This window comes from Ambystoma mexicanum, chromosome 1q (assembly GCF_040938575.1).
Source record: "Ambystoma mexicanum isolate Mex_15411 chromosome 1q, UKY_AmexF1_1, whole genome shotgun sequence".
In the NCBI taxonomy this organism is placed as follows: Eukaryota; Metazoa; Chordata; class Amphibia; order Caudata; family Ambystomatidae; genus Ambystoma; species Ambystoma mexicanum.
The window spans coordinates 292,470,171-292,487,176 of record NC_090922.1 but is presented as its reverse complement, the minus strand read 5'-3'; the positions used below and the strand labels follow the sequence as shown (position 1 = coordinate 292,487,176).

The window sequence follows — 17,006 nt, the reverse complement described above, 5'->3', positions numbered from 1 at the left end:
GTCATGTTGACGCATTGGTTCCGGTGCATCAGGGAGACGGGAGGCAGGGAGGGAAGAGATGCGGGAGGGAGGGGTACATTCAGTTGGTGTTGAGACGAGATTAAAGACAGACCTTCAAAAGCACTCTACGCCATAGCTCTCAACCATTTGTGTTGCAAAGGCGGGTGAAATCACTCGATTTGTTTTTGGCGGGTGAGACGCCCATTGGAATGAATGGGCGTGCAGGAGTCTTGGCGGGTGAGCCAGCCCTTTACAAGGCGGGTGACACCCGCCAAAAGCGTGTGAGTTGAGAGCTATGCTCTACGCTCTGTCTGTTTATTGCAGCGCAGCGAAGTGCGCGTGCGCTGGCCTTCCAGTGAGTGAGCGTCCCTACACGATAGCTCTCAACTCACACACTTTTGGCGGGTGTCACCCGCCTTGTAAAGGGCTGTGTTACCCGCCAAGCCTCCTGCACGCCCATTCATTTCAATGGGCGTCTCACCCGCCAAAAACAAAATCGGGTGATTTCACCCGCCTTTGCAACAGAAATGGTTGAGAGCTATGCAAGTACACATAGATGCATATATTAATATCACTGGTCCCCAAGTTAGCGAAACAAAGTATTTGTTATTACATTTCCATCTTTTATAATTCCTGGATGGATTATTGTATATAATGCTGAACAAGTATTGTCAATGTTTCTAGAGTCTAAACAATACCCATATTTCATACATTCTTAACTGTTTTTGCAGCTATTTTGCAGACTTCTACGCTAATATTCCTCCCAAGCATATCAGCAGACAACAGAAAAAGCTATGGGCTTTGTTAATGATTGTTGTAACTTTGCATTCTAACTAGGCGCGTACGTTATCGACCGTTTTGTAGCCACACTCAAGATGGCGTAATAACTACGCTGCACGCAAACACTCCCGTGGCTCATTGGCTGTTCTCGAGCAATGCTATTAATTCGTTAGTTGCGAAGCCGGAAACGGACTAGTTGTGAGTGTGTTCCGTTCCCTGCGTGAACCGTGAAGTAGTCATGAGATTGCTCTCCCTCCGCAGAGCAGGGCGGCTCTTGGGATCGTTGCCCACTCGCCGTTCCCTGAGCATGGACGAGCTACTGCACCTCTGCGTGCCCCTTCTACCTCCTTACGAGGCTCGTGGCCGAAGCCAGCCTCCCCCGGAGCTGCAAAGCAAGTCCTTTATGGGCCAATACCAAGCACTAGATCACACCGGCCGCAGTGGGCTCTTGCGCACCTTAGCCGTGGACTTCGGTCGGGATCATAGCCGGGTGGCAGAGTTGTGCGCTGCGGTGCTGCAGGTCCAGGACCGTGGAGCAGCAGCCATGCTGCAGGCGGAGGACCGGCTGAGGCATCAGCTCTGTCCACGCTACCGCTTGCTGTTTGCACACCTCAGTACGGCGCCTGACGGGGTCAAGTTCCTGCTGGACTTGAGGGCCGATCTGCTGCAAAGCCTGGAGCCCGCGGCTTCTGAGGGGCCGGAGCTGAGGGTAAGGGCATGGGCTCCGTGTCCGAGAGTGTTTACAATAACACTATGCATTCTCTCCGTCAAGGTCACACATCACATAACACCGTTACCCCGATAATTATCACACGTGGAAGAGCAGATGAGCAACGTGTACTACCTACACCAATGATTGCCACTAGGAGTCCAGTTGTTGACATCAGTTCGTGCCCCAATGATGCCTTTCCGTTAAAGCTTATTCTCCCCTTTTACACTAAAGTCCCAGATTTGAACTTACTCGTTTCTACCCATCAGATATTTGAACTCCCCTCTCCATTGACTTGGCTAGCTAAGGCAGATGGGAGTAGATTATAGAAGTGGTAGTCCAAACTGGTGCCTGGGACCGGTGAGACTCTGAGGTACACCAGGTGGCCAGTCAGCAAACTGTAAGGAAGAGGTGGGAGAGATGGAGAGGGCTGGGTTAGCAGGGTAGGGTGAGTGAGAAGGAAGAGGAGAGGAGGAATGTCTTGAGGAGTTTTTGAATTTAAGAAGCTTAGGCTCAAGACGAGGGCGGCGGGGAGGGTATTCCAGAGGGAGGCACCTGCTGAGGATAAGGCTCTTGCTCCAAATCTCTGCTTGGAGAACTGGCTCACTCGCAGAAGGTTGGAGGAAGATGAGCAGAAGGCTTGTGAGGGTATAGTATTTAGGTAGGCAGCGTTGCGGGTAGGTAGGACCCAGGCCTCAGAAACCTTGTGGACAATGCAAAAGGTCTTGAATTGGATCCTTGCAGCCACGGGAGCCAATGCAGTGATTTCAGTGCCAGGTAGATGAGGTCCCTGCGATTGAGGCCAAGGATAAGTTTTGCAGTTCTGTTCTTGATGAGTTGCAGAGGGCGTAGGGCCGAAGAAGGGAGGTTGAGGAAGAGGCTGTTGCAATTATCCAGCCTAGAGAGAACCAGGACTTTGGAGACAGTGAGCTGCTGGGGGAAAGTGAGAAAAGTAAGAGTACCTCTGAGGAGGTGTAGCTGATAGATTTTTTAGAGATGTCACAGATGTGCGAGGAGAAGGAAAGAGTGGAGTCAAAGATGACCCCAAGGTTTTTTGGTGTGGGTGCGGGCGCAGGACCAAGGGATACAGTCCAGAGCGAAAGTGGGAAGGCGGGAGCTGGGGTCCCAATGAGAACGATCTCGGTTTTACTGGAGCTGAGGCAGAGGTCATTTGCAGCACACCATGACTGAATATTGGATAGATAGTCCGATACGAGCGAGGAAGTGGAGGTGGCTGAGGGTAGCCTGAAAGATAGTTGTGTGTTATCCGTGTAACACTGGAAGTTAGAGGTGAAAGTGGCAATCACGTGCTAATGCAGCTATATAGATGTTGAAAAACCAGGGTGGGAGTGGTTGGATCCCTGGGGAATGCCATAGGTTGAGAGCAATAGTGAGAGAAAGGCTCAGAGTTCAACCTGCGATGGGCGGTCGGAGAGAAAGGAGATTAACCACGCCAGAGCTTGACCCATGACTCCCAGGGTGTCACGGCGACGTGTGATCAGGATGTTTTGGTTAACCGTTTAAAGGCAGAGGAGAGGTCAAAGAGAATGAGGGCCCAACGGAGTGTTGGTGCCAAGATTTGAGAGCCGGCCCTCAGGTGTTCAGAAGAGCAGTTTCCGTGCCTCTGGATGCTCTAAAGCCAGACTGATGCTCATGTGTCCTTTACCTATTGCATAGCAAAATAATGTACACCTAGAAGAAAGATGGCCTGGCGTCATGTAAATAAAACTCTCCCCTCTACCAGAAAAGAGAATCCATACCCACTGCCATAAAATAAACATACAAGAAAAGCAAACTTTTTGATTAAGAAAAAGGACAACCACCTGAAGAGATCATTGCACCAATTAAACTTACACCTACCGGAAGGTACCGGCCAGTAAAGTTAAGCTTACACCTGCAAAGAAGATATGCTCGCCACTATTAATATCTCTGCTTCAGATTCATAGCATTAAGTACAGCTCTTTCCTAAGGTAGGGTTTAACCTTGGAACTAAGCCACTTTGGTGCTGCTACAAACAAATTTAGACTTTAGACATAGTACAACTCAGGACATACATAACTGAGGCTACTAGGTTTTTTCGTGGAGAATTAAGACTGCAGGTTTATTTAAATATGTTTACAGCAGTGCATTGGGAAAACATTTTATGTGCACTTCACTACAAGCGACCAGACAATTGAAGTTTCAGGGGCTCTTTGTTGCCCTGTTTGTGCTGCCTTGCCACTTTTTACATTATACTTCTTGTTGAGCTTCAACTTCCAAACCATTTTGTTTGCTGCAGTGACCCCTGGCTTGGCCTGCAAGAAATGCTGTTCCTTTTCGTCCTTTGGGGAGGTGTAGTTTCTTGTCTGTAATGTACCCCTGCAGTTTTGCATACAAAAGGTTAACTGAAGAAGGGCTCTACGCCCCTTACGTTATTCCTATTTTCTGATGAGGTTTGTTGCTAGTGTGACTGCTACACCACAATAGGGGTTTACAGGGAACAAAATTAAGATTGGATAAGCAGTTGTGAAAAAGTAGCTCCTGGGTATACATCACTAACAAGTGACCAGGAGCTAGCACTGGGGAACAAGGAGTGAGTACACAGCGTTTCTCTAACCTAATTTTCACGTAATCTACAAACCCTTAATTGTGTTCATTATTTATGACCCCTTATGCTTTAAATGTTGTGTAGATGTGTCCTTCTGCTTATTTATAGATTGTCTCAAACCAAAGACTACAATTTAGATCGACATACTTTGGCCCGGGGTGCCAAAGTAGCTCCTTATAGCTGTTGGTGTCAAGCTCACCAGGCTCTTTTAGGCAACCAGCAGGAGATAAATAGCTCCCCTCAATTTCGAAACCTTTTTTATGCTCCTAGTTGCTCCCCCATTCCCTGTTACCTTTTTAATACTGTAATATAGAGGCTTTCAGGCTTGAGACAAGAAGGGGTTAGCTTATATAATTAGCTATGTGTTCCTCGTGTTCGCCTGACTCCCTGGTCTACCTAAAGATGGCCTATCTTTGCTCAAATTGTTGAACCCTGTAAACATCCATTGATCCTTGCCCCATTGATTCAGTCTTGGTAACATGCTGAGGAGGGGGTTAAAATTACCCCTGGCCCGTTATGTCTGGGTTGTTTTGCTATTACCTCCATCCCTGAGGAGCCGTTCCTGCCCTCATAGATGTTTCTGTTTCATTATCCCTAGTCATAACACATCTGGTTCTCCAATGAGTCAAGTGAGAGCAGTGTGCTGTGCACTTTGTCTGGGCTGCACTTGCAGAGAGGCCACAAAACGCTGTGTGTTTCTAAAAACAGCAAGACCTCATGCAAACTGCAGCTCAGTCGGTATAATTGTCATAATAGAGATGCATACTTCTAGGGCGGGCCAATAGGGGATGTAACTGGAGTACACCACAGTCCCAGAAAATTACAAAGACGAGGGAATGTGAAAACACAAAATCTTTGTAATATACACCATAAAGGTTCTCAATAGTGGCAAAAGTAATACCAAAAGAACTCCCATCACATTGGTACGGTCTTGTGTGTGCGTGCAGGCACTAAGAAGCACACCTCTTGGTCGTGTTTGCTAGGAACAATGAACTCACCCAGAATAAAGGAGAACACTTTATACTTTGCATTTATTTAGCATGAAGTAGATAAAAATTGCAAATAATCACTACAAATTTGACAGGAATGTATGCTGATAAATAGTTAAATGCACATGGTAAATTGAGTATAATCTTGCGTTCCTTTGCTTATTTAGGCGGTGCTAGGGACCCTCAATGAACACCGGACTGGATAGCTCTTCCCCCACAGGCCAGCACCTACTACATCGCAGCAGACAGTCGCGTAGAGAGGCCTTTAGTTCCAGGAAACCCTGCATGCACTGCTAGCTCACTGGCAACCCCCCCTCTCTCCACTTGTGAAGCTTTATTAAGTGTGCCTGTCCATCAACTGTTAAGTCTAACTCTTCTAGTCTCTTCTGCTTAACCTGTTTGCGATGCACAAGTACTTGCCTGCATCAACTTGATCCTTTCTCTCCCTGCGGCTGGGAAAGCTTCTGGGAAACGCTTTTGGTACCTGGCCTTACCACTAACCCAGTTCACACTTAACTTTCTGGTGCAACCTCGTACCTGTTTATATGGAAGCGAAAAAGCTAAAGTTTGCAAGCATTTTGTGCACGCTTCGAAAATTAATTGACCTGTAATAACTTGGTCAGGCCTCGGGTCATTATATTACAGGTGAACAAACCTATGCAAATATTACACGGCTCACCTTTTCAACACCACAAATATCAACACATTTTATTAATGTAACTGTAAATAAATCACATTAAAAATAATGGATTTCTGATAATACATATGTACAATGAAAACAATCGAAGCATAATTCCAGACCACTAATTTTGACGAAATGCTACTTGAGCCTCATCTTCGTCGGGGCCAAAATTTGAAGTCTATCATCTAGGCAAGCTTCAAGGCTACAATAAAACAAGGAAACACTAAATTTCCTAAAAGGCATTGAAACACAGTGTACAAGAGGAATGAAGCAAATTTGTATTCATTCATATACTTATACAATGCCCCTCGTATACATCTGGAGCTGTAGCATAACTTAGTGGCAGAAATCAATCTGCAAGGCAAAGTGGAAGGTGATGCTGCCTTCAATTAGTAATGTAAGAGGAAACCAGCGGGATTGGTAGGATTGATCAGCAACCTGTATGTAAACCTGAGAATGGACACATACACCTTACCGCAAACATGCGTGAGTGCGAGAATCCGGGGATATTATTAAGGACCATAGACACCAACCTGGTCCTGTGAGAGTGCAGTAGTGCCTCCATCGGGAGCAAAATTTGGGGGCCAGCTCCCAAACGCCCCACCTGAGAACCCAAAATACAATGCCAGACTTGTTTTAATGAAACCGATAAATGTACAGATGTTGATAGTTTAAATAATGAGAAACAACACTCACTTGTATTGGGTAAAAACTCTGAAAACAGGTAGCACTTTATATACATATTAAATAAATAATTGAACTTGCATTAACAGTTGGCCAAACGGTGCATGGAAATTAAGTTTGTTCCCATATACATTGGATCCACCTTTGGACCTAAGCAAACATTGCCATGGATGAACAGGTTTGAACCCTGAACGTATTTGGCTTGGCTTGTTTAGAAGCTAATCAAACAGAATCACAAATAGACCTTTTCCCGGCATGAACAACATTTATTCTATGTTATGAACGAATCAACAGTGCAATGAATAAACAGGTTCTCAGACAATAATACATTGGTTCTATGTAAGTACTAAACGAACAGTGCAATGATTAACGGGTTCACAGCCTGCACTATCTCGGTTCACAGCCTGCACTATCTCGTAACCAACTAGCACACAATTTACTTATGTTTTCGATGAACTGCTGGAGGTCCTTCGCATCTCACACATTCTGAAAAACCTAAAAGCAATAAAGTGCTAAGCTGCACAAACTCCAGGTAGCTGCAGTCTACCACACACAGCTTATTACCACACATAAATACACAGATAGGTATACACAGAATGTCATACATTTTAACACCTGTGTTCTACCTGTAACAGGGAAGGGAACCAGAGTGCTAAAATCACGTGACACAGGGAAACACTGGCTCCACCAAATAATAGGAAGAGGTTCATGCGCACCAGAAGTGGCTAGGCGTTGCTCTATTTCGAAAAGTGTCTTACTCATAGGCCAATGTACCTTCACTGCAACCACAGCTCAGAATGAATTGAACAGTGTGACAACTTAATAGCTTTTCTTCCTTCTACACATCACAACTTTAGGGGCACAGGCCAACGTTCATGCTGACCTATAGTACAGTGCTTAAACACCAATCTGTTCATTTCATGTTTTCTTGTTTGTTTTAGTTAGCCAATGCAGTGGTGCCAAATACAGCTGTAATAAACATGTTTAACTGCCTGCATCAAAAGGTTTATAAACCCCTGTGAGGTATTGCATCAATCAGCAAGCCCATCCGTTTGGAAATATTTGTATATATTGTCTTTTTTTACTTTTGTTTCCTTTTTACCAGGGCCCTTCTTTAGTCACCGAAAGCGCTCCAGAACTAATGTGAGGGATGGGGGTTGGCGTGTATTTCCTGTTTCCCAACGTAGATTATATCTATGGGAAGAAATGAAATGAGAAACCAGGTTTCACTTTCTGCCTGCGTTTCCTTCAGTAATATTAGACCAGCCGAGTTGAAAATATTCACAAACGGCCTCTACTGAAAATGTAAGGTGAAATGACACACAGAAATATGTCTCTCTTCCTCTGCCAACCGACACAGCAGGGTGTCTTCTGGTCAGTCTGTGATGGCGAGCAATCGCTGCATAGTGCTCCAGCCAAACGGAGTAACACACAAGTTAGGCCATCCCATACCACTGAGGTGAACAAAATCCATCCACAATGCTGTCCAACACAGATCCGACCCACACAGTGTGTTTTTAATGAAGTATTATGAGGAGCAGCATGGGAAACATTAAATGGTATGAGCGCTTATGCATGACAGTGTCCGAATACTAGTGGGATATATTCCGTAAACCATGATTATGACCATCTAGGGCCACCGAAACCCACAAACATCAAGAATCATGAGTTCATTGACACTAAATTGGAAAGTAATTACAGGCGGCCAACAAGTGTTGTTAGGGATACCGAGGGAAGGGACCACAGAAACTGACCAATGAGCTATGCAAGGCTGGCGAAGCAAAACACCCCCAGCGTTGCATGGCTCAGTGATCATGTGCGGCTGGGGAAATGAACTGTCAAAGGCAAACAGTGTTTCCCTTTGACAGTTCAGCCAGCCCAGGAGCACTCCCTCAGCTGGAAAAAGCAGCTGAGGGAGTGCTCAGTGTTTCATGGCTCCTCTATAATGGGTGAGGTGGCCAGTGGGTGGACGCCCCCTCACCCATTATGGATGAGCCAGCAGGCTTGGACTGGCCTATAGGGCAATATGGCGATGACTGTACCAAAAATGCAAAATGCTAGTGTAGGCCAGTCATAATGGGGCACTTTTTTGGCCAATGCGGGCCAGTTTGAGGCATTACTTCACTATACAGCTAGTAGTTTTGACCATTGTTGCTGAATAAATATTCTTTAAATATCACAATGTGTTTACATTTGAACAAAAAACAACCCCTTGGGTACTATTCAAACAGTCTGTGACTAAAGCACTGAATATCCATTTGCAACTGCTGGCCATTTTTTCATTTGTGCCTAAGACCATTTTATGGTCCAGTCTGACCATGTGAGCTGCCCCTTCCCATTTCCTCCAATCTAAAAAAAAAAAAAAAGATTTTTTTTTTTACATTTTATGGTGGGCTCTCGCACCACCCTTGGATGCGGCCACGCCCCCCTGGGGGGCGCGCCCCACAGTTTGAAGACCTCTGCTCTAGGATATGCATCTGCTGACTCTCCGCTTCCTGATTCTACTACACAGGCCTAGCAGCCTCTCATGCCATCAAGTTGGTAATACCCATTCGCTCCCTACCTTACCCGACTGCATACCTAAGATACAAACCCACCCAAGGCACTTTTAATTATAGTACATATTTTTCGTTTTTTGTACTTGGATTACAAATCACTGTATCCTTTGTGTTTTGCCTGGAAGACCATTTAATTCTCTCCATACCCTCATGAAATTAAGAGCAGTTGCATTCTGGCAATTTTGTGCTTTGTATGAATCTTTCTTTCTGCATTGACTAATATTGGGGCATGATGGGTATTTTTCTTTCCTATCTTTGCCTTTCAGATTGTTTTCTGCCTCTAAGGTATGCTACAGCTTCAGATGTATACAAGGGGACTTGTATATGTATGTTAATCCAGATATGGTTCAACCCTGTTCTACACTTGTGTTTCAGTGCCATTTTGGTAATGTTGTGTTTCCTTGTTTTATTGTAGCCTTTTATTTTGGCCTAGATGATAGTCTTCAAATTTTGGCCCTGCCGAAGACGAGGCTCAAGTGCCTTTCAGTTGAAACTAGTATCCCTCCACTTCAGTTGTGCATATGTTCTTACAATCTTGTATATCCAACTGTGGATTGGCATTTGCATGTATTCTACTTTTTTCACGTCTATGTGCTTAGATTTGGCCATTAATAAATAGGACCTCAAAAAGTTCTGCTTTGCCTATGCTAGTTGGCCGTATCTTTGTACCCCGATGTCTAGCTTTTTTTTCTAGTTCATTTATGAATTTCAAACAAGTGCATGTAAGATTATAATACAAACGATCACTTACATCAGTAACTACATATCTGATCATATACAACTATTGAACATTAAAAATACCCTGTATCAAATTTATTCATAAACTGGATAAACTTACAAACATTGGGGTCGTAAAAAATAAAAAACGCATTACAATAAAATCAAGTCCTCCACAAAACTAAACAAAACTAAACATAACTAAACATATCGCAATTTCCTATCACTCAAGTAAGGAAACAAACACAAAATAAATATATATATACCTATATACATACTAACTACCACAAATAATATACAGCACCTATGATAGTTTCCGATCACTTAGACTATTCAGCTATAAACTTGAAGTCCCATTACCATACAGATCAATAACTTATTTCCAGAAAATCCAATAGGCTTCCTCTCTACCCTTTTTTTTGTACATAACCAATTCAAAATCAGACACTACCACCACATCATTAATCCAATCCTCCACTGTTGGTATCTTCCTGGTTTTCCATACCTTCAATATTTGTTTCACTGCTATCACTAGGATTCTATCTATCCAAGATCCATATAAACGAGCCGTAAAACAGTGCCCTGTGTTTACTAATAGCAAGACCTGTGACGGCCTTCTTGGGAATTTAATAGATAACGTCATATCTAGTCTATCAAGTACCTCACATCAAAAGGTGAGTACTCTGGGACAATACCACAACATATGAAGTAATGTTCCCTTTTCCTTCTGATAACCCCAGCATAAATCGTCTGTTATTAACCCTAAAGTATGCATGCATTCAGGTGTCCAATACAAGCGTCTCAAGATTTTCTGATGGATAAGACGTAGCTTGAGATCCAACTTGCTACTGTGTCCAATTCGCCATACATATTTCCAGACCCCATCAGTAATATCACAACCCAAGGCTGACTCCCATTTCCGTTTCAAATTACCCCATGACGCTAACACTGAATCATCCTCTGGCATGAGTTTCAAGTATACAGAAAAATTACGTGGCGACAAACGAAACATGTTCCATCCTGCTGGTTCCTTCTCTATTGTAACAGACAACATACCGAACACTCTGGTCATAAGCTTCTAAACAAGCCAAGCCAAATACGTTCAGGGTTCAAACCTGTTCATCCATGGCAATGTTTGCTTAGGTCCAAAGGTGGATCCAATGTATATGGGAACAAACTTAATTTCCATGCACCGTTTGGCCAACTGTTAATGCAAGTTCAATTATTTATTTAATATGTATATAAAGTGCTACCTGTTTTCAGAGTTTTTACCCAATACAAGTGAGTGTTGTTTCTCATTATTTAAACTATCAACATCTGTACATTTATCGGTTTCATTAAAACAAGTCTGGCATTGTATTTTGGGTTCTCAGGTGGGGCGTTTGGGAGCTGGCCCCCAAATTTTGCTCCCGATGGAGGCACTACTGCACTCTCACAGGACCAGGTTGGTGTCTATGGTCCTTAATAATATCCCCGGATTCTCGCACTCACGCATGTTTGCGGTAAGGTGTATGTGTCCATTCTCAGGTTTACATACAGGTTGCTGATCAATCCTACCAATCCCGCTGGTTTCCTCTTACATTACTAATTGAAGGCAGCATCACCTTCCACTTTGCCTTGCAGATTGATTTCTGCCACTAAGTTATGCTACAGCTAATTCCCTATATCTTTTCTCCTCCTTTACACCCAATTGGTACTTTCATTGAAGCTCTTTGTAAGACATCAGATGTCCATCCTGCATTAAGTCCCCTAATGCCAAGATCCCTTTTAAGGTCCAACTACGCCAATACAAAGCCTTATTTCCAATTTGCAAAGCAGAGTTACGCCAAATGGATGCTTTATGGTTCTGAAACACATTCTCATCATCGTTAAGTAGCCACCATAATATTAAGCTTTTGGCCACCTTTTGGCCACCTTAACATTTGCTAATTTAACAGAGCCCTTTGGTAGTTTCTCCATAGAAAAGAAATGTCCTAATCGAAATTGTAACAAGGCATCCCTCTCAATTGCCAACCAAATTGGTTCCTGCTCTGTTCTCCGCCGTCACATATAGAGCCGCTTTCTTCAAGATAAATCCCCAGTGATACTTTTCCAAATTTGGATATCCAAAATCTCCCTCTTTAGTGTCTCTTTGCAAGATGTACTTTGGGATCTTAGAAGCCTTTTTCTCACCCCAGAGAAAATACTGGAAAACCGATCAATTTCCTTAAGTAATTTCTTTGAGAAGCCAAGGGGTATTGGCTGCATAATATATAAAACCTTTGGTAGAAGCGACATTTTAATCGTATTAATCCTTGCCCACATCCCTAAATCTAACCTTGACCACCTTCTAATATCTCGCCTAGGGATTTCTAACAGTTTAGTCACATTAAATTGAAAAAATGTTCATATGTCTTTGGTAAGTTAGATTCCTAGATATTTTACATATGTTTCAGACCACTCACAATCCCATTCTGCAAAGTCTCCTCTTCTAACAGCTGACGAAAGTGGGAACACCCCTGTTTTTTTCCCCAATTGATTTTATAACCTGAAAATGTTCCCACTTTCAAATACTTCCCTAAGAACTATGCTACCCCTCTCTGGATCTGAGAGTACCACCACCAGATCATCAGCATACAAAAGCACTTTTCCTTCTTTTGTCCCAAAGTTCAACCCACATATCTTTTGTTCATTTCATATCGGGGCCACCAGGGGTTCTAAGGAAATGATGAATAGAAATGCTGATAGAGGACAACCCTGTCTTGTTCCTCTGGTAAGAAAAAAAGCATCCCACAATTCACCATTGGCCCTAACCCGCGCCTTAGCAGAACTCTGAAGACCATGAACCACACCCCTGAATCTATCCCCAAACCCCATTTTCCGCATTGTAAAATCCAGAAAATCCCAATTCACTCTGTCAAATGCCTTCTCAGCATCCATAAATACTAAGGCAGCATTGACCGATTCATTACTCTTTAAACGTATTATGTCCACTAGTGTCCTTATTATCCTTCATGAATCCCACCTGAGAATTATTAATTATTTTGCCAATAGATTCATTCAATCTATTTGCCATTATTTTTGTAAAAAGTTTAATATCAACATTTAACAGAGACATAGGTCTATAATTTTAAAATTTTTTTACCATCCCTTCCTTCTTTTGGTATCACTGTAATCATGGCCTCAGTCATTGATTGACACACATTTTCTCCTTGCAAAAAGGAATTAAATAACCTGCATAATTTTGGAGCCAAAAGTGTATTGAATTTCTCCTGGCAGTCCGTCTAAACCCAGTGATTTTCCCAGTTGGAGCTGGCCATTTGCCAATGAAACCTCCTCAATATCTGCCTTTTACATTCTACAGTCATTCAACGTCCATTTTTTAATATCGATATGCTCAAATAGGGTTTCCAAATCCTTCTTTGATATTGATTCTCTTTCAGTATAGAGTTTTATAAACAAGCCTGAATCCCTAACAGATCTCAGTATTCTTCCACATCAATATCCTGAAAAAATTGAGTCTTATGTGATCGTAAATCTTCTATGACATCCTTCTCCTCTAATAGCCCTGTTTTTAGTCTCCATTTCCTAAAGGATGGTGGTTCTATATCTATCTGTAAAGAAAGATCAATTGGCGCATGATCAGAGATTTCCCTCTCGCTAATATTGACATCAAGAGTCTTGTCCAATAGCGTCTCAGTGACCAATATATAATCTAACCTAGAGAACGAATCATGTACTGGAGAAAAGAATGTAAATTATTTTCTAGAAGGATGTAGCTCCCTCCATATATCAACCAGTCCAAATTTTTCCAGAAATAATTCAAATTCTTTACAGGTGTTCACGTTAATATACCTACACGAACTCATTCTATCCAGTTTGTTATTACAAACACAATTAAAATCCCCTCCCAAGGTAACTGTCTCACCATGCATTTCATTCAAAAGTTGTGAAATATCATCAAAGAGGCTCTTTCCTGACATGCACGGTCCATAGATGCATCCTAAGGTAATCAGTTTCTCTTTATACATTACATCAGTAGAAATCATACGACCATCTCCATCCATCACCACCTTTGTAATTTTATACTGTAATCCTTTCCTGAAGAGAATACTTACGGCACTAGAATTGGTATAATAACAATTCGATAGATCTTTATTATACCGCGAGTTAGTCAGCCATTGTCTAGTCTCATCTACCATATGTGTTTCTTGTAAAAGAACTATATCAGCTTTCACCCTCCATAATCTCACCATTACTTTTCTCCTTTTCTTAGGGCAGTTCAAACCCTTAACATTCCAAGTTACTCCCGTCAAGTAATTCACTTCCATCTCAAATTATTTCAAATATGCACTAACATATAGTCCAACCAACTAGTAGTTATGATACCCTCATATTCATTACTTAAAAGCACAATAAAGCCATCAAAATCCTGAAAGGTCAGCCAAATGATTCTAAGTAGATCATCAATGTAGGTTAATGACATAAAAACAAACGGGACACAACATATAAACATAAAGCCATTAATAATAACATACAACCCCAGAGAGATCCTCCAGGCGAGTGAATACCAAACAACTTTTCCCATCCCACTCCCTCCAAGGGTGTACCTGCCATGTTAACTAGAAGTACAATCAAAGTCATAATTCCCCTGTGTAAAGCTAGAGAATTTAAGGCTAACTATAGATACTTATCCCAACTATCAGAAAAAATGGCATGGTTTTCAACCAGCTCTATCCGACTTATTACTAAGATCCCAACATCACCAATTAACACCTACATGTATATTACATCTATGGCTAACAAGCCTTTATCAATCTATTTACAATCTATTTATAATAGTAGAATGTCAAAGACCACCGTCTTACTCAGAACTCATCCCATCCACCTAATAACCCATCTATATACATTTTAATGCCCATCAAGTTGCTCTTGCATCATTGCAAGTAGCCTCATTGCCCCCAAAGGTAAACCATAGTCCTAGTTAAGATTTGATCTTATCCCTGTCCTATCATCATCTAGCTGGCAACCCACTTAACCCAGTACCCCCTCCCCAGGAGGGACCACCAAACACTTACCACAAAAGCAGGAAGTCATAACCCTTCAATCCTCAGACCTCAATTGGACTACCAGCATATACTAATTTATATCCTTAATATTCCTTATACAGTCATGACTATTCAGGGACAGCTCTAATGTTGCTTATTTTACCTATAATGCTGCTTCAGAACAACTTAATTTTGGATCAACAAGTAGAGCTGTAGCGTGCATACATATCACTCCATCTGGGAGTCAAAATGAATAGCATTACATACCATTCTATGCCATATCTGTATATTATCCCCACCATTCTCTGCATTTACCTGACACAATTTGTCTAGCTTGATGTGGTCTATTGTGATCGTATCTCTCCGCTAGTCCTCCATTTATACATTAGCATTTCTACTTTTTTCACCGGATGCGCAGATGTCATTGTTTGCATGGTTGCACTTTACATCCAAATGTGATTATTCTTTTCTGTTCTTTCCTAGTGTTTGTGATTATGCTTTTTCACTTTTTTCATTGTGTATATGTATATCAGAAATACATTGTTTTTAATGTGATTTATTTCCATTAATAAAGTGTGTTGATATTTGGCGAACAGGTGAACCTTGAGTAATATTTGCTTAGGGTTTGTGTACCCATGTGATGGGAGTTTTGGCATTTTTTTTGCCACTATTAATGTGAACCCCTTATGGTGTATATTACGAAGATTTTGTGTTTTCATATTCAATAGGGGATGTAAGACGTATTGACGGCTAATGCATCTCGGCTCGCTCCTTTTTAGTAAAAGAGAAACTATCAATGAAAAATCCATCAGAAGTGTACTCTACTGTACTTGCACAGAGGCCTGTTCCAGTATAATTACAACTTAATTGAACACTGTTTAATTACCTACATTATTACTTTTGTCCATGCTGATGGCACCAACACCCTTCTCTTTTTTTTATTATTTAAGTGTGCACTTGATGTCTTTTTGATTGTGCCATGAAAGTTGTGGCGTAACTGCACCCCCATCATTTTTTCTTATCAAAATATCCTGCTTCGCTCCTTGATGTGTACTTCCCTAATTACCATAAAAATCACTCTATAGTAATTAGGGCAACGTCATACGGCACATTAGAGGAGTGCACCTTTAGAACTCTATGCCTGAGGCGCCAAGGGCATCCACGTACCTTTTTAGTTTTGTTAAATGCTTGCAAGTTGAGTGCTGGTGTACAAACAGTGCATCAGCGCTCTGCACCAGCAACCTTTTTTTAAATTGCCGCCAATATGTTTTGGTGTCTAATGTCTAGTGAAGTCTCTCACCTGTTAAAGTGATGCCATTGCTTTCCTAGTATAGTCTCCATATGCTAATATACGTAGATGTGCAACTGCTGCTGTCATATGACAGACAGAAACGCTGCAATAATTAATTAATGTGCTTGCTAAGTAACCAACACATACATAAGGTAAACCCTCAGAAGTACTGCCTTAATATTCCCCATCTAACTCACATGTACCAATAACACAATCTTTCCAATAACAGCAAGGTGCATGCTTCCTGTCGGGCCAAATTATAACATTATTAGGACTTGGGCTGACTACATTTGAATGCTACATCAAATAATAGCAATTAAGAGCACACCATTACCAGTGATGATAATGCATTTTTAACACAAAAATGGGCAAACACTTAAAACGAAACAAGCATTGTCAGAGCTAATGGGCTTTGGCAGTCATATGTGAAGTACAGCTTTAATTGTCCCAATAAACTGCATTTCTTGACTAAATGGCATCCATAAAGTTGACACCATTACAAATATTAATTAGTCATTAGTCATTTAAGTACATAACACCAAACATGCACAAACCTCAAACAAAATGTGTAGCAAAACAAGCACTTTAATGTGAAGTCTCAGACATGTGCAATTCTGTCCATCAAATTGAAAGCAAAGTTAAGCAATTGTAGATACACGGTCCAAACCTTTCAGCAAACCACAGTGCTAGAATCATCAAAAATGAGGGCATAATGACACCAGTAAGACAGATTTGTAGGTGTACACATTTGCTATTTACAGCTATCCATGTCAAGCGTGTTAGCAGCAAAACAAAAGAGTTGATGGCTGGAAGGTTTAGAATAAATCTTGACCTCTGGCATTGCTCTGGCCACCCTCCAGACCATCGTTCTTCACCTGCCAAGCCATTACAAAAGGGGAAAGACCATATGCAAATCAGGCTTGGTCCCACCCCCAAAGGGGTAGTCCAGCCCGAACTGCTAGGTCACATCCCTTTTGCACGA

The 17,006-nt window shown here is 42.0% G+C and overlaps 1 protein-coding gene across 1 annotated transcript in view; it reads left to right on the top strand.

Moving 5' to 3' along the window:
* Positions 1–943: 943 nt before the first annotated feature.
* Positions 944–17,006, top strand: part of MLYCD (malonyl-CoA decarboxylase) — an 837,083-nt gene continuing 821,020 nt past the window's right edge. Inside the window, exon 1 of the mRNA XM_069638670.1 lies at positions 944–1,489. Coding sequence (XP_069494771.1) covers positions 1,019–1,489 — 471 coding nt within the window. The 5' untranslated portion in view covers positions 944–1,018. The remainder of the gene's footprint in view (positions 1,490–17,006) is intronic.